The sequence below is a fragment of the Numida meleagris genome, chromosome 12 (assembly GCF_002078875.1).
Source record: "Numida meleagris isolate 19003 breed g44 Domestic line chromosome 12, NumMel1.0, whole genome shotgun sequence".
Lineage (NCBI taxonomy): Eukaryota > Metazoa > Chordata > Aves > Galliformes > Numididae > Numida > Numida meleagris.
In genome coordinates, this window is record NC_034420.1 from 7,900,985 (window position 1) to 7,922,127 (window position 21,143).

The 21,143-nt window shown below is 44.9% G+C and overlaps 1 protein-coding gene across 4 annotated transcripts in view; it reads left to right on the forward strand.

Annotated features, from left to right (window-relative positions):
* The window catches only part of CSNK1A1 (casein kinase 1 alpha 1), a 33,000-nt gene extending 18,283 nt beyond the window's left edge, over positions 1-14,717 (forward strand). For 2 of the 4 annotated variants that reach the window (XM_021410226.1, XM_021410229.1), the window contains 6 exons: positions 519-658; positions 3,112-3,190; positions 4,214-4,288; positions 5,437-5,543; positions 6,394-6,542; positions 12,033-14,717. In XM_021410226.1, coding sequence (XP_021265901.1) covers positions 519-658; positions 3,112-3,190; positions 4,214-4,288; positions 5,437-5,543; positions 6,394-6,542; positions 12,033-12,040 — 558 coding nt within the window. In that variant the 3' untranslated portion in view covers positions 12,041-14,717. Of the gene's footprint in view, positions 1-518; positions 659-3,111; positions 3,191-4,213; positions 4,289-5,436; positions 5,544-6,393; positions 6,548-12,032 lie in introns of those variants that run through there. The other 2 variants (XM_021410228.1, XM_021410227.1) reach the window with 2 other exon arrangements.

A 21,143-nucleotide genomic window follows, 5' to 3' on the forward strand; every position in this document is an offset into this window, starting at 1 on the left:
TTGAAGGCAAGATGTCTGGTTTGCTGCTGAAGGTTTTGTCCTTATGCTCTGCAAAATGGCCCGTGTTCTTTGCAATACATAGAAAAGAATACAGGATGTGCATCATTTGCATTAAGCTGCTGAGCTGCTGTTAACTATCTCTCTGTGAAATGCTCTGGTGCGAGTGGATTTTCCTGACGTTCACTGACGCACAATTAGTTCTTCCTAAGTTGTGCGCTGTAGTTACTGAGCTAATGTGATACAAACTACAATAGTAACAAAACGTAGAACTAAACTAGAGATGCTGAGTAGCACAGTCTAATCTATTCCACTGGATTGAAAAAAGGCTTGAACTAATTCACTGTTAAGTTTTTGAACTTGCTAGTTAAAGCTAGTTGTGACTGCACTGTTACTTTGCTTCCTCGTAACTGTAGGCTGTTATGTTGTGTGGATGTCCTAAAGTGTAGCTAATGCCTAGTGAAATTGGTTGGGGATTCCTTGTGTACAATTATAATGTGTTTTCATTTTTCTTTTCTAAGTTATTCCTTATTGACTTTGGTTTGGCCAAAAAGTACCGGGACAACAGGACAAGGCAACACATACCGTACAGAGAAGACAAAAATCTCACTGGCACAGCTCGATACGCCAGTATCAACGCACATCTTGGCATTGAGCAGAGGTGAGTTCAAAGAGATTGCAGCCCCAAAGAGCACAGCAGTAAGATGATCTCATTTGTAAGCTTCTGAAATTTCTAAACCAATTTTGTATGAGTAAGTGTGTTATATCCCTTTGCCAGTGTTTTTTCCATTTGGCTGCTTATGCAAGGATAGGAAACCAAAGCACCTAATTTGCTTCTCGGAGAGATGCTCTCTTGCAAGCATGAGGTGGAAGTTCTGTGTACTTCTTTTTTTTTTTAGGGCTATCTATACTATTATGTGGCTCTTCAGAGGTACCACTGTGCAGTTTTCTAATCGTGTTAGTACCTGTCGATGCCACTGTTAACAGAATTGCTTATCTCAAGTCAGTCACCAGAAGGAGTTCTCTGAAACTGATGTCCTCTGACTTCCCCTTAATGATCAAACTATCGTTTATCCTTTTGCCTGCAAGCAAGACTTTATGATCACACTGATCTGATGCTGACAGAAAATGCACCATAAAGATAGTTGATGCTTTAAAAAATTCCGTATTTCATCTTTGCTTTCCTTAGTGTTCCTTCAGAGTATTTTATTGTCTGTCAGTATCACTATTTAAGCTCACTTGACATGTGGGTCAGGTAGTATAAATGACAGGTCTTATTTCTGAATTAATTAAATTTTGCAGAACTTTAGCTATTTTTGTAAGAGAAATCATGCTAGCCTTCACAGTGAAGGGACGGATTACTGCTGTTGAATTTGTTCAGAGGTCTTGTACCGTTCTCTGCTGGTACTGGAAACTCTAGCATAATTAAAAATGTGGGTTGGTCCGTGCCAGTTTATCGAATTGCCTATATCAAGCTAACAGTGAAGCAAACAGATAACACATTACAGTAATGAAGAGAAACCAGGTCTGAAGCATATGGCAGAACGCTCCAACTGTTAGTGCCATAGCTACAGAACATGTTTTCCTGTATGTAATAACAACTGTTCCTAAGGAGCTGTTTGCAGTGTCCTGTTTCTTGTAATGAGTGTCATCCTGTTTTCCAAGTCCTGAAAATAATTTTTATTATAATACATCCAAACATAATATTTCCAATGAAGGTTTCATAAATGTTTCCTACTACAAAATCATGAAATTAAGCGTTAAAGAATGAACTAGGTGTGAGAGAAGCCATTAATCTCTTAACTGATCATAAACCTGCCACTGCTTCCTCAGAAAATTTAGTCTTATGTCATGACCTCATACCAGTTTACTGGGTTCTGTTGATGATTTAAAATATACAAATCTAACAGAACTGAAGTTTCACAGGTGGGGTTGTGGTCTTAGAATCAGTTCTTGTCCCTTTGACCTTGGCTGTGGTTTCATGCTACAGCTGAGATGTCTTGAGAGCTAGCTCTTGTCAAGAGGAGGGAACCAGTCTTCCATCCTTGAACCCCAGCCACAGCTAGTGCTCTTTTGTTCTTGTACTGCAATGGATTAGGGAGATGAGCTGATTCTCTTGTGCAGTAACTCCCTGTAGTAATTTCCCCCGTGGGTCAGAGAGCTAGAACAAACGTAGGGTGGTGGGGGGCTGCACTGTGTCTAACTAGTGGCTGTATTGGCTTGGCCGTAACGCAAAGCTTTACCTGTAGGTTCTTTGCTACCAAGAGATGGAAGTAGAACTGTCTAGGTTCTTGCAGATTTTTCTCACTTTAAAGGAAGCTCTTCTGCCCTCATCCATATGTATAATCTTGTTAGCACTCCCACTCTCTAAGCCTTTTACTCCCTTGTGAGGATAGGAGGTGTGTAGTCTTTCCTGCCATCATTTAAATGCTTTTCTTGCAGAACTGCCTGAGTGGCAAAGCGGCAGCTATAGCTGTCAGCTTCTCTTCAGAAGGGAGCTAGGAGAAAAATAAGGGTTTTGTGAGGGTTCTTTTTTAGTTTGTTTCTTCTCTTCAGGTAGATGTCAGCTGCAGAGAGGCAGTCATAGGAAAAAGCTGACTGCTACAGCTGGGAAGAGGCAGCTTTGCCAAGAGGAAAAAAATCGTGGAATGCTTTTTCCACTTCAGTGAACTGTACTAGGCTTAGTAATCGTGAAAGCTGTGAAGCAGAGTATGATGGTGTTCATGTGGCTGAAGCATGGATCTGGAGCATATGCAGTACAGAAAACATTGGAGGCCTTTCACATGAAAGTTTGCATGCTAATTCTCAGTGAAGTCTATGGATGGTTAATGGCTCCATTGAAAGAGGGAGAAGGCAAAGAACCCCTCTCAGATGATGCCTGCACCTTTTGAGTATCGCTTGCCTTACTCTTAAGGAGATGATTGTTGTTGTTTTTTAAAGAAAAATAAGAAAAGGAAGGAGCTATGCCCTTTGTAAATACACTGCTCTTTGGGCAAAGGCGTTCATTATTGGTCCCAGACGGGTGCACTGGTGGTTTTTGTGATGATTTTACTGCTTGGAATAAAGTTGAAATACTGAAGTGTCTAATTCAGGGTATTCTTTCCCTTTCTACAGTCGCCGAGATGACATGGAGTCTTTAGGCTACGTATTGATGTACTTTAACAGAACCAGTCTGCCTTGGCAAGGATTAAAGGTAGGTGATGCTGCTTTCCCTCTCTACCTTCATGCACCTTTTTTGTATGTTTGGGATCTGTGGTTCTGTCTCCTGGTCTGAACAGGTTGCTGTATATAATGTTCAGTTCAGCAAAGCAGCTTTTCCTGAGGCATGGTATTTATAGAATGTAGAAGAAAAAGGTTCTGCATACTTGTGGTGCAGCAGGCAACGTGTGTATTGTTTGACTCTCCTAAAAATTATGCTAAACAATAGCTTACGTCAGCTTTGCAAATTATTATTGTCCTGTCCAAGGCTGAAGCCCTCTTTGGGAAGTAGAAAATAATATTTTTAGTAGCTTTTTGAATTGCTGTAGAGCATGGAAATAATCTCTTGCCTACCAGGTTAAGCTTTGATGATATCTTCAGTCTAGCTTATGGCGTGACTGAAGATATCGTGACTGAAAGATTGTTAGCTGAAACGTGCTTGTTTCAAGTATTATTATGTGTGGTAGTAGCCAAGTGCAAGCGTGGCAGATATTTCTTGTTTCAGTTATATATACTTCAGTGACTTGTATCCATGTTTTAATTATTTTTCTTCCTCCGTATGAGAGTTGTGTAACTCAAATAGTGTTGCAGCTGCAGATGTTAGCTTTTTAAAGGCAAGCATCTTGTGAAACACAAGAATTCTTCAGCTGCAAATGAGCGTAATGACTGTGTACTGAAGCAGGCAGCACTTGAATGTGGTACTGAGTGGGAATTAATGTAACTTTACCAAATGGATACACAAGTCTGGTCTATTCAGTCCACAAAAGCAGTAGCTAGAACTACACGAGCTATGCCATGTGAGGGAAGCATTAGACTGCAACAAATGGTATTAAACTGTGTCCAAATCTTAATACCAGATTGACCTTCATTCTCTTTGCAGTAAGTGTGAGGGACTTGGAGATTTCACATAAAATACTTAGGGCTGACCAAAGGTTTTTTTGTCATTTTTTTTTGCTACTGTCCTTGTTAATCCAGTGTTGCACAATATCTCTTATATTGTGACCTACATGTTCCACAGGCTGCAACAAAGAAGCAAAAGTATGAAAAGATTAGTGAAAAGAAAATGTCCACTCCTGTTGAGGTTTTGTGTAAGGTAAGAGTTTCCAAATGATGTCATGCCATGAGATGGAAGTTCTTTTCTTTATTGTTTTTAAAATTAGAGCCAAGTGTATTAATGTCACGTAGCATTTGCTGCTGAATAATACTTCTCTGGCAGTCAGTAGATTCCTTGTGTTCAGGCACCCAACAAGAGCATGAATTTGTAGAACAGGGCAGGCATTCACTGCTGTTTCTTGGGATGGCTCATGCCACCATAATTGCAGTTGCTGGTGACCGTCAGCTGTGCGAGCTTTCCCTCTCTCTGGAGAGGCTTATTCATTTTTTAAACTCGTATAGCAAACGTTCAGCATGTACCCTCTTGGATAAATGAACCCAAAGCAGAAGTATATAGGCTGCCTTTACCTGCTTGGTTTTCCTCTATAGCTCATGTGCAGCCTGTAGTAGAACTGGATGTCGATGATCTTCGGAGCTGTGTCACAGAACAGTGGTTTTCCAGTGATTTTATTTAGGTCTCAAGATTTCTCTTGGGCTGTGCAGCCATACGCTGGTTGACAAAGGTCCTTGAGAAGACATCATTTTGCACATCAAAATGGCACCAGCAGCCTTGCAAACTGCCGAGCTGTTGCACACCATCTTTTCTTTCTTGTAGCATAGCATTGTGTATTTACAATTACCTACTCAAGTGCAGACTTGAACACATTCTAAACACAGAAATATGTAACACAGAGTGCAGAATCTCTGAAAGAGGTCGAGGTCTTCATGATTTAAGTCTTCACACTTACTGGTGGTAAACATCCACTACTACGTTTGAGCAGGTTATCAAGAAAACAAGAGTGGGATCTTGTGAGAGCAGTTACTAGGGCTACATATTTTAGAGGTCTAGTTAATGTGAACTAGGTTTAATTAATTGCTTTAAATGTTGAAAGTTTTGGTTATTGCATTTATGATTGCAAATAACACATCAAGTAATGAATCAGAGGGAAAAAATGTGTACCTGGTAACTTGCTAATCAAATCTGCATTCTGAAATACAGGATAAGGGAATAACTAGAGGCAGGGTGGAATTCAGATTTTAATCTTCAGCCAGTTTTTTTCTGTTATCTATGCGGCTTTTTGCCTTTTGGAGGTTTGTATGAAGCTCTTTGTTCCAAGTCATGGCTTGATTAACTCTGTTGATTTACAGGGATTCCCTGCAGAATTTGCCATGTATCTGAACTACTGTCGTGGCCTGCGTTTTGAAGAGGCACCAGATTACATGTATCTGAGGCAATTATTCCGTATTCTTTTCAGGTCAGTCTCAAAGTGGAGAAGTACAGAAACTTGTACCAGTCAGTAACTACTCTGGAACTTGCACTTCAGAAAGCTGCAGTTTGTAGTGTAGGGAGTTCTGGGACTTCTTTCCTTCAGAGTTTGAAAAGTGATTATGGTTGCTTCTTGAAAGACCTGGAAAAAATTCTGTGCGATGTTTATGTATGAAGGTAAAGATACGTTTGCTTAAGACGTGTGTGATCTTACCACTAATGCTAGAGAGGTGAACCTGTGCTTCAGAATCTGTTGCAAATGAATTGAGAAGCTGACCCCTTGGTAAAACTGTGTGAAGCTTTTGGTGTTTGCCAGTTGGTGATGAGAATAGGAGCAGTGTCTAGGAGATTGGTTGCAGAGGATGGGAATAGTGCTGTTTCCTTGAGTTTGCTGGAGAATCCAGAACACAAACCCAGCCTTGCAGAGTGAGTAGTGTCTGCGAAAAGAGGAGCTAGTACTGATGTTTTAAGAGTCTCCAAGCTTCCAGAATCTAAAGAAAACATATTTACTAAATTTGGGATTGATGATACTGCAGTTCCTTATGGAACTCTATGTATTTTAAAAGGCTGAGATTCACGGTTCAGACAAAGCAATAATCTGGGTTGCTGCTTATACAAATGTAGACTCTTGCATAAACAATGAAGAAAACGCTGCTTGGTGGTATTTGGGCTACTTCAAGAATCCCTTTAGGTTAGCAATACTTAGCATTTGTATCATTCATAATCTCCAAAGCAGCTTACAAAAAGAATTAATCTCTATTTCTGGGTTTTCAGCAAAGACTCTACATTAACAGCAAGGTAGTTATGATGTTGTAGTAAAGTATTTCACTCTTTTCTAGGACCTTGAACCACCAATATGACTACACATTCGACTGGACAATGTTAAAGCAGAAAGCAGCACAGCAGGCAGCCTCTTCCAGTGGGCAGGGGCAGCAGGCCCAAACCCCCACAGGCAAGCAAACTGACAAATCCAAGAGTAACATGAAAGGTTAGTAGCCAAGAACCAAGTGACGTTACAGGAAACAAAATTACACTAATTTGGACGATGTTGGCGATTTAAGTGTTAGATCAAGGAGGTGGTTAAAAATATATATTTGGCTGTTAATTTAAAAAGCAAAAACAAAAAGACGTCCTTGGAGAATTTGACTACTAACTTTATACCAAAATGTCCTTGTTCTTCATATCATTTCTTCTGGGGATGTTGGGTCATTTTAACCACTGCATCTTTTGCTCCCACATTAACCACTTTCCAAAAACAAGGAACTGACTTGGTGTTGGGAATGGGACATTTTTATTTATTTTTATTTATATATATATATACATATACTTATATATGTATAAATATATCATGCAATCCAAAATCCTAGACCTAACACTTCTTAAAGGATAATTCTCATCAACTAGGCAAGGATCTAGAGACTTTGGGTTCTACTCTGTTCCAGCTGTTGTAGTGCTGTGGGTTTGCTGCTGTTCTGTACGCCTCAAACATTGCAAACAGAAAATTGTGAATGATCTGGCTTCCTCCAGTGGGTTTACATAGAGACATTTGATCCACAGTTAAATTAAAGGACCAGTGAGCTCAAAATGTCTTGCCTAAATTGAGGAGTAACCCTGAACTGCTGCAGACTGCCACGTCACAATTTTCTGAAGTACATGGATGGTTTGGGTGGGTTTTCAGGTTTCTTGACTATTTTTAATGTTTCTAGGTTATGGTTTCAAGGGAAAATGTTGTGTAATGTTCAAGATGTAGTTACGTAAAAGCTAAAAATTACGTTCTGAAGAGGCTCTTAAGAGTTTTTTAGACATCCTGTAGGCTTTAAATTTTTTTTCAAGTACTTCTGCCAGTGTTAGTCTAGTAAGCCACTAGAATGAAACACTGCTACAGCTATTACAGCCAGTTCTAGCATGAAACTGATTACTCAGGAGTGGGTTTGGATAAAATTGAAGTCATGGGGTTGATGAAATAGAGAGACTCGGTTTATGTACTGAGATGTTGCTACTGCTTGCTACTCCAGTACATTCTTGTCTTGACTAATTTTTAATATGTATTTTATATACAGTTATTAGTCTAATGTAATAGGCTTAAGAGTCAAATAAAAGCAGAAGTGTTCACAGAGAGCTTCTCAAAACATTGTTTTTCATGTATTGTGGCAGCATTCAAACCTTACCAGGTAGCTTGAGTCAAACTAGCTACCCACAGGTGTAACTTTTCACCTTTCTTGGTGATCTTTCCAAGACTCAGTCTGGAAGTTTCTTGAAGGAAAAAAAAAAACAAAAAAAAAACAGTAGGATATAATTAATGTCAGATTCCTTGGTTTGCTGGAGCAGACAGCTGTTACAACCCTGAAGACCGTGAACCAGTTTCCTTGGTTGAAACCGTGGTGCGTAGCAGAGCTGGTGATAACGCAGCAGGCATAGATTATTTCCTGGAACAGGAAGCTGTGGTTGAGTTCAGAACCCACTGTGGGAGCCGGTCCTATTCAATGTGTGGAAAGGTTGGTTATTGCAGCAGGAAGAAGTAATCTGAGTAAAAACGCACGTTATTCCCAACAGCTGTTCTTCACAGTGAAGGTCTTGCAGGTTGTGATGGTCTGTAAACTGATGGCTGTCCTGAAAATCAAGTTTTATATGCATTTGAAATACTGTTTTGATGGTGAAGTATTCTAACATTTAATGTGCTAATTGCCTGGCTCAGGAGATCTCTGGTCAACTGCTACACTGTAAGTAAAGGCTGTAATGATTAGCTGCTCCCACTTCCTAATAATGAGTTAGTGGCAGAATGTGAAGTTGCAGCTGAGTGATGAGCGTGAATAACAAGCAGTGTTATGACTGAACCCAAAGACCATTTGTTCTTGATGGATCTTTCCCACTGTGCACTGTCCTTGGGTCGTGAGCCCTGTGGAAGAAATGTTTTCCTGGTAGAATTTCACTGGCTCTTGGTGTAGCAGCCTCTGAGTGGAATAATTCCCTCCTCTCCATCATGAAGAAAAGGTCCATGATCCTTAGATTGATCAAGCTGTAATGTCAGTAAAGCACTAAAGTTGTGTATGTGAAACATCTGAAGACTTCCAGCTTCGTAAAATGGTTAGCTTAATCTCTTCAGCAAAGGAAAGGTATTAGCTTACAAGAATCGTACGTGCATTTTTGTGAGGAATGTAGCCTGTTAATGGAGATCTGGAGCCAGCTAAACTCAAGCAGGAAGTTGCATGACTCTCATGTTGCTGTCACTTTGAAGATTAATGAAATAATACGTGGTTACTTTCTTCTGGAGTTCAGTTAAATTCTCCTATAGTTGCTGTAGTAAAGCCTGTCCTGAACTGGCTTAAAGGACTTCACCATATCAAATTTTACCCACTTGGTAACTACAGCCAGTCCAACAAGAGTACTGGAAATAGCAATTTACAGGTGCATTCATTGATTAAAATATTACAGAATAATGTGCAAGTGCTATTGGAGGTGCGCATCTTGGGGGTAAAAAAGTCAAGTTTCCAGTGATTTTCGTGATGTCTTTTGACAGCGTGTTCATTTGTAGATATTCCTGGCTGTCTAACTCTGTTTCATGTTAAACCATTTCACTGAGTCTTACTGGTTATTCCGGCTGAATATTCTGCTTGGCTCCAGGGTAGACCCTTCAGTGGCCTTTAGTATTTTTTTCCTCCCGTCCCTGCCTTCTGGAACTCTGTGCAATGTCTTTTGTAACAGCAAGATGAGCTGGTTTTGATCTCAGGAGAGGTGAACTGAACAGTGCTTCCCTGCTGCTTCTGGGAACTTCAGCTCAATCTCTTGACAGTGCAGTAGTTCAGGTGCGATTTGTAACAGTGCTTACAGTCAGCTTCCCTCAGACATAAAACTGATTGAAACAGTCATGATCCAAAATAAATTGTCATTCCATTTGAGAGATGGTTTTTAATTCACTTCAGTGTAGAGTTCTATAGCCTGTCAAGCAGTCCCATTAACATTCACTGGATACCTTTGGTCATGGCAGTGTTTCTCAGAACAGACTATTCATTTTGTGAGATCTAGCCAGTTGACAACTAAACATTTCTCACTGCTTGTTTCTGCAGCTACTAAATAATTCTGTGGCTACAGGAATATTAAAATGATTTGAGCAGCCCACGTATACTGTTGTGATCGTGAAAGTTTGGGGTAACACTCTGGATAGATGAGGAGATCTGAGCTGGCCCTCCATGTGGGGAACATGTCCACGTAGTGGTAGTAGGACTTGCAAGGCTCATTACGGGTTGAATCCAGTTCCCTATTGATATTTGCAAAGTTGGGCGTTATGTTGCCTGAGTACATTAAATTTGAGGCTTTCTAGTTAAAAGCAACTTGCCTTGAGCGATTGTGGTGTTGTTGCCTTCCAAGTTCTGGATAAAATAGTTTGGGAAGTGGAGAGAGGAGCCATCACCAGCAGGATGAGCAGTGAGTGCTCTTAACAGCACGATGCATGCTGCTCAGTCATTCAGACTGGATTTGGAAATGGTTTATTTCTAAGAGTTGACCATGAAGAGCAGCTATTCAACTGATAATCTGATACGTGTGGATGACAAACTTGTGGTTTTTTATTTTTGATTCAAAGAAGGGTGTTCCCTGCTGCTGGAAGGAAGTGGTGCCAAACACTTGTAATTCAGAGGCTGAGAGACTTATTCTGAAAAGGCAAGCAGCATGTCTGCTCTGGTTCTGAGTGTCGTTACTTTGGCCCATACAAATCTGGCTTCTTGAGGTAGTTGAAATGGATCTGAGTTGAGCAAAAGCGTGATCCAAGTGACTGATAGCTATGTATGCCGAGTTAGATGCTTGTCTGACTGTGGAGAAGCCCTGCCAGAGATAGCTGTATTGCATTATCTGCATGTTTTTCCGTGTATCAGTTGTCAGATTAGAGTCTGGAGCATTATACTCTACCCTTCAAAAGTGACTTAATTTTCCAGACTTCTGCACAGTAAAGACTGTTAGTCCAAAGCAAATAGCAACATATCATTTGTTAGTATATCCTTTGTCCTCAGGTTCAAGATCCCATTTTCGTTTGATATGTCCGGGCTCCTGAGCAGTGAGTCAGTCTGTTTCCACGCAGGGAACACACTCCTCCATCCTTCAGTTAGTTTTGGCTGCTTAGATGGAGAAAGTGGCTCAAGTGATGAATCTGTGTTCACAGATGAGCATGTTACATGGAAAAACAGTGTATATCTCAGTTGTGTAAATCAAGTAAGGGCTGTGAACAGCTTCATCCCAGTGGAACTAAGGAATCACTGAGGCTTCTGTGAGAATTTGCACTCCAGTAGGAATGATTGTTTTGATTCTGCTGCAGGATTTTTTTTCTTAAGAATTGCTAGTGTTGCATAAGGAGAAGTCTCTGGTATTTTAAGATGGGATTCGAACAAAGCCATTGCATCTCTTGTGAATTACCTGTAACCTATTCTGGAAGAGTTAAAGCTATTTCATGGTTGCTACCCAGATGTATTTTTGATGGAGTGTCAGGCAATGTTTAAGGCTTGTTTACATTTGCTTCTTTCTGAATGATAGCACAAGCTGTAGCTGAGGTCAGCTTTGGAGCTTATTCTGAAGATGATTTTGTTGCAAAAAAAAAAGCTGCTGCTCAAAGGAATTAATGCATTCAGAGAATACAGTGCTGTTTGGAGGGCATCCAGTGTGGAAACTTGCTCAGTAGTCTTCAGTTAAGATTCCTGTTACCTCTTACAGCGCAGCGCTGCTACCTGAGTCATCAGAAATGGGTATGTAAGCAGTCTCATGAAGATAAGACTAGCTTAGCTTGCAGTAACTGGTTCTTTGAGATCTGTGTATGTGTTCCTGTTACTTCCCCTTTCCATGACATGTTCAACTTGTCACTTGGAGTTCGGAACTCGTAAACAATTGCTTTCTATGTCCCCCTTCTGGGTCACATCTGTTAGTCTAGCCCTTCCAAGGACACAAGGTAATCTGAGTTTCTAGGCACTGTAAAGGTTCTGTTCTGGTTGCCCAAAGCATCGTATATCTGAGCGTGTAGTGAGCACCAGTTACTGGAAGGTAAGTTATTTTCTTTTCCTTCTGTTTGTCGCTGCTGTACTGTGTCTGAAGAGCACCACTGCAATCAGATGACAGTTTGACTTTCAAGGATATGAATGTGAGGCATTGCAGACAAGTAGAAAACAATCCTATGAAATTACATCCTGCTTCCTAGTGGCAATAATACATCTTTCAAACTGCTGGTCTGAATTCCTTTTTGAGTAACGCGGCATCCAGCTGGTGCCAAAGCCCTTATTCCAGTGCAGCAGTAGGTGTGAGTGAGAGCCATGTGCTTGAGTTAAAGGATGATGGCAAATCCCGGTTGAGCTTTGGAAAAGGACGTGAAGACCTCTGCAAAATTTGGAGGTGGAACAGCACTTTTCCCTGTGACCATACCTGGTGTTTAATTTTCTTACCGTAAAGGCGATTTCTCGCTTTCATCCTGTATCAGTAAGTTGCCCTTGTGTTTATCTTGCAGGTTTCTGAGCATGGAGAGGAATGGACAAAGCAGAGCAGATCGGAGCAGGACTTGTCACTCCCCAAATCCTAGAAATTTAGTTCATACGTACACTTGCCAGTGGCTGTGGGCAACCATTTACTTGGTGTAAAGAACTTAATATCAGTATAAACTGGCTCTGGGCAGCGTCAAAGATGCTGCACTCTGAGTTGTAGCAGCTGTAATTGTGAATATTACTGAGATAGTGAAACATGGTGTCCAGTTTTCTATTGCATTTTTTTCAAGTGGAAAAGTTAACTAATGGTTGACACACAAGTGGAGAAAATTGTGCATATGCCAATTTTTGTTACCTTTTTACTTTGAACTACACTGCTTATGAGATCTCATTGTTTTTGGAAGAATGGCATGAACAGTCTTCGGCAACAGTTGTGATAATTGTAAATGCTCACAATTGTGCACTCTTTTCTGGTTATTCCTCCCTGGGTTTTGAAAGTTGTACACTTAAACATTCTTAAAGTTGTTGGCTTCTATGTGCAACATACCAAGCCAGCTGACATGGTAGTAACCAAAGATTCCAGTTTTTAAGCGTATGAAAGACTCTGCCTGCTTACCTGTGCTAGAAATAACAGCATCTAAAGTGAAGACTTAAGAGAAACTTAGCGACTACTAGATAATCTTTAGGACTCTGCATTAACTCTATAATGTTCTTGGTATAAAAGGAAAAACAGCATATTTGTCACGAAATTTAGTTAACATCTTACAACTGAACCTGTATGTAAGTTGCTTAGATAAATGTAATCACTGTAAACATCTATATGATCTGGGATTTTGTTTTTATTTTGAAGCGGGAGCTTTTTTGTTTACAAGTTCATTAAAAACTAAAACCTGTTTCTGTAAGGAAATTTTTTTAATTTGCCTTGTTAATTCAGTTCAAGAGAAATCTGCATCACCCTGTTTTTTAAACCAGGTTTCAAGGCCATTTGTTAAGCAAAAGAAGTCATGTTTCTTTCTAAATCATTTTAGACTTAGTGTTGTAACTCTTCCTCATTTTGTTTTTAAATAAATTTTGTATTTTTTTCTTGAGAGGGAAGGGGCAGTCCTGCATTTTTATAACTTGCTGTTTGAGACCCAGCCCTCGATACTAAGATTGGATTTTTTTTAAATGAAATGGCATCTTTTGCAGACCCAGCATTGGCAGCCTCATGAGCGCTGCCGTGTCGTGCCCCGGCTGGACTGACCCGTGACCGCTACCTTGGAGAAAAATTCCGATGGAGTATTTGGGTGGTTTGAAACCAAGGCATTTTCTTTTAAGTTCTTGTGAAGTGGGTATGACCGGATTTCCTCTTGCTCTCGGGGACAGCCTCACGCCATGCAGAGTTCACATTGGTTACTGCCCCAGGCTGTCTTCCTTCTCACTCCTATTCTAGCCCAGCTGAAAGACAGAAATAATTTTATTGCTGGTAATTCTTTAACAGTGTAATTTATTCCTTTATAGCATGTCAGAATAAATTAAAAAAAATGTCTGAAAATGCTGCCAGATGCCTATTGTGTAAATGTTGTTTGTATGTTAGCTTTTTAGACAGTTTCCATGCATGTAACCGAGTTTCTGGTCACAGTTCATATTTCTACTGTTTGGAAAAAATCTTTTGTTTTGAAAACTGTCTCTTCAAGGTCATAATAACTACACTGTGCACTCTGTCATCTTAGAGTTGTAATCTGGATCAAGGCTGCTCACTTGTGCAGTCACTATGCATACTCCCTATCCAAGAAGGATCTGCTCTGAGAAGATGCTAAACTTGAGCTGGAGAGCTCTGTGCGCTAATTAACACGTGGATAGATAAACTGGGAGTACAGGGAGGTGGAAGTCTGCCAGGCTTCAGAGATACCCCTGCATATTTGGAAACCTGTCTGCTGTTTTAAGAGCATTCTTTTGTTACCTGGGAGGTGAAAGAAATGTAGCTCATTCTTTTGGCTAGGGTATTTTTAAAGTTCTGATTATCGCCCCATCCAGTTGTGGATGCTTTACAAGCCATGCCTCATATGAAGACTGGTATGTTTCTAAGAACTGGTGTTTAGAAGACTATGCTAACTCTTTATAAAGATTTCAGATGTCTAGGCAATACATCTGACAGCATGCATTGGCATAGGTGGAAGACACATCAATGAAACGCCTCCTTGGCAGCTGGTTTCAGAGTGGATGACTGGATTTGTTTGGTATCTCTTCTCTTGATTTGACACACGATGCTCAAAAATAAGAGGAAATAATTTGGTGTCAGGAGAAGAAATCATTTCCTCAGTTCATTAAACTTACTCATAACTTCTAGGAGGGTTATCAAAGTTTAAAAACGGAACTGTCCTTGAATAAGCACTGTAAGCAAGAACAGCCTGTAATGCTTGGCGTGTCAGAATGCGTTGGTTTGTAGTTCTTGCTACTGCAAGTCTTGCAATACAGAAGAGCGCAGAGTCCAGTTAGTCTTTAAAACTTGGTGTGTTAATAGAGTTTACTTCTACACAGAGGTGTGAGCTGAAGCTGTCAGCTGTGTCGTGCTTCGTTGCGGAAAGCCAGCCTTCGCCAGACATGCTGACCAAGATGGCAACCCTTCTCAAAGAGATGCTGTGATGATATTGAACACTCATTTGCTGTATGATCTATTTGGTTTGTAAGGAAGATTTAAAACAAAGCATTAAAAACTATGTGGATCTTGACTTTCTGGTTGCAGCTTTGCAAAGGTGTTGTGTTGAGAGGTTTACTCTTATCTGCTATCCTGATGCAAAGTGAAATATCTGCAAGCAAACTCAGGCCCTTCACAAGTACTTATTACAGCCATGGCCATAAGTACAAGAACTACAACCTCGCGCTCCCTGGAAGGTGCTGGAATGGGGAGAACAAAACTAGTTCTGTGACCAGCATGTTCTCAACCATCTTCCTAAGCTTTGTACAGCGTTTTAAAGCAATTTATTAACTTCTTTATAGCAACTGAGGCATTCCGAGTCCACATTTAAAAGGCTTGCTTAAGTGGGAGGATGGAGTGTGTGCCGTGGTATGCTGATTCATAATTATTTAACCTATTTAAACCATTCCTTGTTGCAAGCAATTAAGAGCCTATTTCTTTTCTCCCATGTAAAAGGCACTCGGAAGACTGCTTCAGCTCTCATCTATCAGTAACATCACCCTTGCTGATGAGTGCTGTCCTGCATTGCCTATTGTTCTGGGCAGTGCTGGGTGTTGGTGATAGTGATGAAATCAAACCCCGGCTTCCCACATGGGCATGTGTGATACTGTGTGTCAGTCTTTGAAAGCTATCAGTGTTTTTGCTAGCTTTGCCAAACCTGTCCCGTGTGCGTGATCCTAGATTTTTAACCTTCTGCTGGTTTCTGTTGAAATCCATCTGTAGGGTTTGGGTTGTTCTTTGCTCCTCGAGTGTAACGCATTGATCTGTGCTGCTGGTGCCTTGTGGGGCTGGTTCAGGTGTGCTGCTTCCAGCAACTTGGATGTGGCTCTGTGTGCCGTGCTTTTCCTAAAAGGGATGCAGCAGAGCTGAAGGTGCCTAAGCCTGCTGCTGCTGCTTTGGGCAGGAGGTTGGTGTCGGTACCTTCCTGCAGTCCCTTCCAGCCAGGATTCTTTCCATGATCCTAGGCTGCTTTTTTACATAATAGTTTAATTTCTCGTGACAGCGTTCTTCAATTTAGGAGATCTGTTGCTTGGCCAGCTTCGTCAGCCCATCTGCTCCTTACTTAGTCACAGTGAAATCATAATGATTTCATATCAGCTAGATGTCATAATGCAAGTTTATGAGCACTGCAGGCTCCAGACAAAAGGAAAAAGTGGGCTGGGAGGAAGAGCTGTCTGCTCTGAGCGCTAATGCCTCTGGAAACATGAGGCAAGGGACGACGCAGAGGAAGTGCCCACCCTCCTAATTGGGCCTGAGTGGAACAACTGCATTCATGGTGTGTTCTAATGTGGAAATTGCTCTTTAATGTAATCCTTATTATCTAGGGCTAAACAGGAAGGGGGCGGGGGGAGGGGGTTGCACAAGGTCTGCGTACAAAGAATAGAGAATGACCGACTGTTGTGCCAGGGTACGGGGATGTTCTGCTAATGAAACTTTTCAAAATAGGCTGGGGCTGCTTTTCCTTTTCCGCAGAGGAGAGGTCGTACGTTAGCGGAAGGCTGCGGCCAGAAGGAGTCTGTGTTCCTAAAGGATCCGCAGTGAGCTCAGCTGCTTTGCAGAGCTCGATACTAAAGGTGTGAATCCTTTTAAGACTATAATTTGACTTTGTAAGCAGCTGGCTTTACTTGATTTCCTTCTGAGTTTGCAGGATAGCACAGAAACAACTCCAGTGTGCATTCGTTGTGGTCCAGAGAGCCGGCTCCTGCTTCATTCGCTGCTCCCAGTTCTCCCAGCCATGAAACCATAGCGAGCTTGCAGACTCAGGCCTTTTTTTGGCCAGAAACAATTTGAGATCATCAGGAGACCTTTGAGGATTGCACGTTATCACACTGCGTAGACTGGCTTTGAGCTTCCCTTGTTGCTATCAAAGTCCATGTTTTATGATAAACAAGGGCCTTATCTTTTTATGTTCCTGTAAGTACAGGGCATGTGCTTCATTACGCACAATTGAGCGTCCCTGCTGAGGTGGGGCAGTGGTCCTGTGTGACTCAGCAGTGTGCTGTGGGGCCTCGTGGTCTACGAGGCCAAGGACACAAGGAACAAACCTTGCCTTTCCCTTCCTCGTGCCATAAACGAGTCACTGGTGTGTGGCTTTGGCAGATCCCAGCGCCAGGGGGAAGGGCAGTGGGACTTGTTAGAATGAGATGGGTGATCAGGTGTGCTCAGCTGAGAACCCTGCAGGGTGTGAGGTTGGTTTCTGCAAAGCCTGGTCTGCTGCCCAACTGGCTCTCACTGCTCCATGGCCTGGTGGTGCTTGTACACCAACTGGTAACTGCTGTTCAGCAGTGTGGATGAGTGATCCTAAAGATCCTTGAGCTCATCGTTATGCAGCTGTGAGGAGCGATGTTTTGCAGATCCCGCTGTCCACAAGCGCAGTGCTCTGACCTCAGGACCAGCTTGGGGCTCGTGTAGATGGCTCCTTATTCAGAAGCAGTTGGCCATTGCCTGCCCGCAACTGGACCAAGCCAGCTGGCCTCTGCAATGGTAGATGCAGGGCACTTGCCAGATCTTCTTGTAGCTAGGGCTTTTCCTGGGCCGAGCACAGAAGAGCAAGCTCTGCAGGCAGGTATGGGGCTGGCAACGGGGAAGGCAGTATAGAGATCAAGTAGTAGGTGTGGGTCCTCTGAGCTAACAGAAAGTCACTCGGGCAGCAAATAGATCAGCACTGCTCTGCCCTGTGCTGAGCTGGTTCTTTCTCTGCAGTGGTTGCTGGCATGGCGGCAGCTGGTGCTGCCAGGATTGTTTGCAGCGGGTGTGTCTGAGCTGGGATCACCTGGTGGGGCGAGCCCTGCTAACGGCTTCATTGTGCAAACACTTCTCAGGGTATATTCATGTGCCCTCAGGGCTGGTACTCGCATTGTGCAAGTGGAAGGTCAGGAAGCTCCTGTTGCAGCGTTGTTACAAGAGTAGGCACGGCCAGGAATTCTCACTGACTCACATCCTGGAAGCGCTCTCCTTCCTCCCCGAGACCCTTTTCTTCTGAGGAGGAAAGCAGAGTGCCCTAGCTGAAACCATTCTTCTCTCAGGCTGCACAGGATGTATTTATTGATTGCTTTTCTTAGGTGGGCTCGTGGTACAATGGCCTGCCTAGGACCATCAGTAAGGCCCTCCCTGCTTGCGTTGCACCCCAGGCGTGGGAAGGTGCTTCTGTGCTAAGGCCGCCTGACATGGTTGTAGCAAATTCCTGCCTGGCTCGCCTGAAGCTGTTAACAAATCCTATAAACTGATTATGGCTGTAAGTCACTCTGCTAAATGACCTTTCTCCTTCTTAGTGACAGCTCTCTCTATTGCGTCCCTTGACCTTCCTGGTACCTGGTAGCAGGGCGGCTCCCCACAGTGGGGCTTGCGTCAGTGCTACGAATGGCAGCTCTGCCGGAGCCTGGCAGCCGGTTCCCAGAGGGCAGAGCTCAGGCTTGGCAACGTGATGTTGATTGGAAGTGGCTTGTTTTTTGCTTCCCGACATGCAAACTGCTCGCAGGATCCGAGCTGTGCTGCGCTCAGCCTTTCCTGGTGAGAGGCTCAGGGCTCGGCAGCCGCCTGCTCCCCACCCATCCCTTAGGGCTATGGTGCATATCAGATGTCCCATCTGCAGTAGCTTCCCTGCCCGCCGCAACCTGCAGGAAGAAGGTGAAATGCAAAGAGCAAGTGGGGTACAGATGAGCTTAGTTCTTTGCAAGGACAAGGTGCTGGGTTCTGTGGAGCACACAGCAGGAGAGAGCACGTGCTGTGCTGCAGGGGGCTGAGCTCCGGTGCTGGCAGGGCAGCGAGGTGAGGAAGCCACTGTGTATGTGGTCAACAGCTGGGAGCAGTCCTGCTCCTCTAAATAGCTTGCCAGCTGCTGGTGCTTGTTAATGGTGATGAGCTGTGGTCTTTGGGGGGAATGCGAGGGTGCTTGGGATCTGTGTTGTAAGAGGGGTTTTGTGGGATTGGAAGGAATCTAAGCCCCAGGGAGCACTTTGCAGGAAAGAAATGTTTGCACCCAAATCCCGTGTCTAAGAGGGCTGGGCAGCCTGCCCTATGGATCATGGCTGCCTTCATTCTTGCTGCAGTAATCGGGGAAAGAGGGCTGAAGTCCACATCTCAGTCTCTGCTCAGAGTTGAAGGCCGAACCAGTGCCACGTCAGCCGTCTTGCAACTGACGGTTGGCCTCTTCAGGGTGTTGCCCTGTTCTGGAGACCTATATGTCTGCTCCTGAGCCAGCTCTGAAGCTCTGGGTTAACCCGTGTGCTCCTCCTTCCCCTGCTGCTGGGAGCAGCCAGGCTGGGTGCAGCAGGCGTGGTACCAGCCTGGCTGCAGGAGCTCACTGCGGCCACGGATCGCATGGGGCATGGGCAGAGCTGGGGGCTGCGTGCTGTCTGCCTGCTGCACAGCCAGATGTGTGGTGCTTCACACACAGCTTCAGAATGAAGTCTTTAAGAGACCATTTTCTCTCTGCTACCTAATGCAGCTCGGTCCTGCTGCCCACTCAAAGCAGCCCCCTCCTTTCCTGGGTCCCTGGAAATAGCAGAGCTTTCCTTTCAGATGGAACTGAGCAGAGTAAGCTGCATGTTGCCTCAGCTTGCATCAGGAGGAGCAGAGTAGTCCCCAGCATTCCATGTCTTAATCTGTGAGATGAACCAAATTCTTCCCTGTGGTACTTCTTTGCAAGAGCAAAAATGCTCAGCACCTTGTTCCTAGGACGATTTTCTCTTCCCCAACTATAAAAAAATTTTAGGCGGTTTCTTAAAGTATTCAGAACAGGAATGAGTTTCTCTGTCCTGTACCAAACTGACGCTCCTGCTCTGGGCCATGCCCCCCCAGCAGCCAGCTCCAGCTCCCTTCATCCCACTTAGCCCAGATTTCTAAGTAGGTCACTCATTAATTGAGGGCAGGTATGGAGCTGCTGCGTTCCTCTTGGGCCTGATGGCCCTGCTGGGAGCTGCAGGCCCAGGGCTGAGAGTGGGGCCTGCTGCAGCCCTGCTGCTGCTCCTGGCTCCAGTTCAGTGCTGTGTGAAATGGGGAAGGGCTGGGCTGGCTCTCACCAGCTGTGCGCGAGGCTGACCGGCTCACTGCAAGAAACAGGCGCAGGCTACAGGCACAGTCCCCTCCCACACTCAACACCCCTCTATTTGAATAAGGTGGTGCAGAAGGGAAATCGTGCTCTGTGTATTCCTGTGTCCATTCCCTTCCCTCCCTCCCAGCCAGGCCCTGCAGGAAGCACCTCATGGCGGCCCTGTGTACGCAGTGCTGTGCCAGCTGTGGGTGAGGGCCAGGGGACAACTTTGGCTGTCACCTCCCCTGGGGGCACACTGTCACCGCAGCACCCCCAGAGGTGCCCCAGCAGTAAGAGGATGCTCGACCAGCCTGGCCCAGCCGCGTCCCGGCAGCTGCCTGCCCTGCTTGTGTTTAGTTTCTCCCTTGTCACCATGCAAACAAGGGCAGCAAGGGGCCCGGCTGGGAGCTCTGCCTGGGCTGCACGTGCCAGGCCCCGCACTCAGCCCTCGCTGCCAGCTCCGCGTTGGTGCCTGAGCTGATTCCAAAGTCGAGGGTGGGAGCAGGGCCATGCCACGCAGATGTGCCTTGGATCACTGATGGCTCGTAACAGCCGTGAGGCCCTCGAAGTTGCGCTGCAGCCAGGCAGGAGCCATGCATGGGCTGTGCTGGGGCAGGGCTGCACCAAGAGGATCAAAGCAGGCCCCAGCCCCCCGGGCCTGCCAGTGCAGGGGGGAGGGTGGTGGGAACCTGCAGCTTACTGGTGGCTGCCTCTTTCCTGGCGGGGTGTGTGCTGCTTTCCCAGGCTGGGAGCGCAGCAGGGCCTGCTGAGCAGGTTGGGAGCTGCTAGGCCTGTTGGCTGGGGCGGAGACAGCTGGGAGCTGCTGACGAGGGGCTTTCGGGCATTGTGTCGGGCTGAGCATGCCCCGCCATGCCTCCCACTGCAGGGCAGGGCTGGGCACAGCAGAAGCTCTGCTCCCCGGGTGCCCACGGGCACCAGTGAGATCCCTTCTCCCTGCCCCAGTGGGGCTGGGTCGGGATGGCCGGGCCGTGCCTGCTGGGTTCCTGGCCGCAGTGGAGTGAGACTGGCCCCATCCTGCTGAGCCAGCGGCTCATCCCTGCCCCAGCCACGCGGCACCGGGCAGGCCGGGAGCTGCGGCGGTGCTGCGTGGGCGCTGACTCAGCAGGGCCGGGCGGGCGGCGGCGAGCCTGGGCTGGGAGCGGGGCGGGGTGGGCCCTGCAGCAGTGCCTGCGTCCCCCAGAATGGTTCACCCCTCTGTTCCGCCTGTGCACTGGGAGGCTCCCAGGGTGCAGATGGGCTCAGCTGCCCGCCTGCTCCTGCAGGCACACGCGTGTGTGTGCGTCTGCACGCACTCCTCCTCCCCCGAGCCCCACTGATCTCTGCAAATCTGCTGCGCAAAAAGCCCTTATCCTGCGAGACCTTCCCAGCACAGCACTCCTCACCCTCGGTAGAGATGAGCCGATGCTC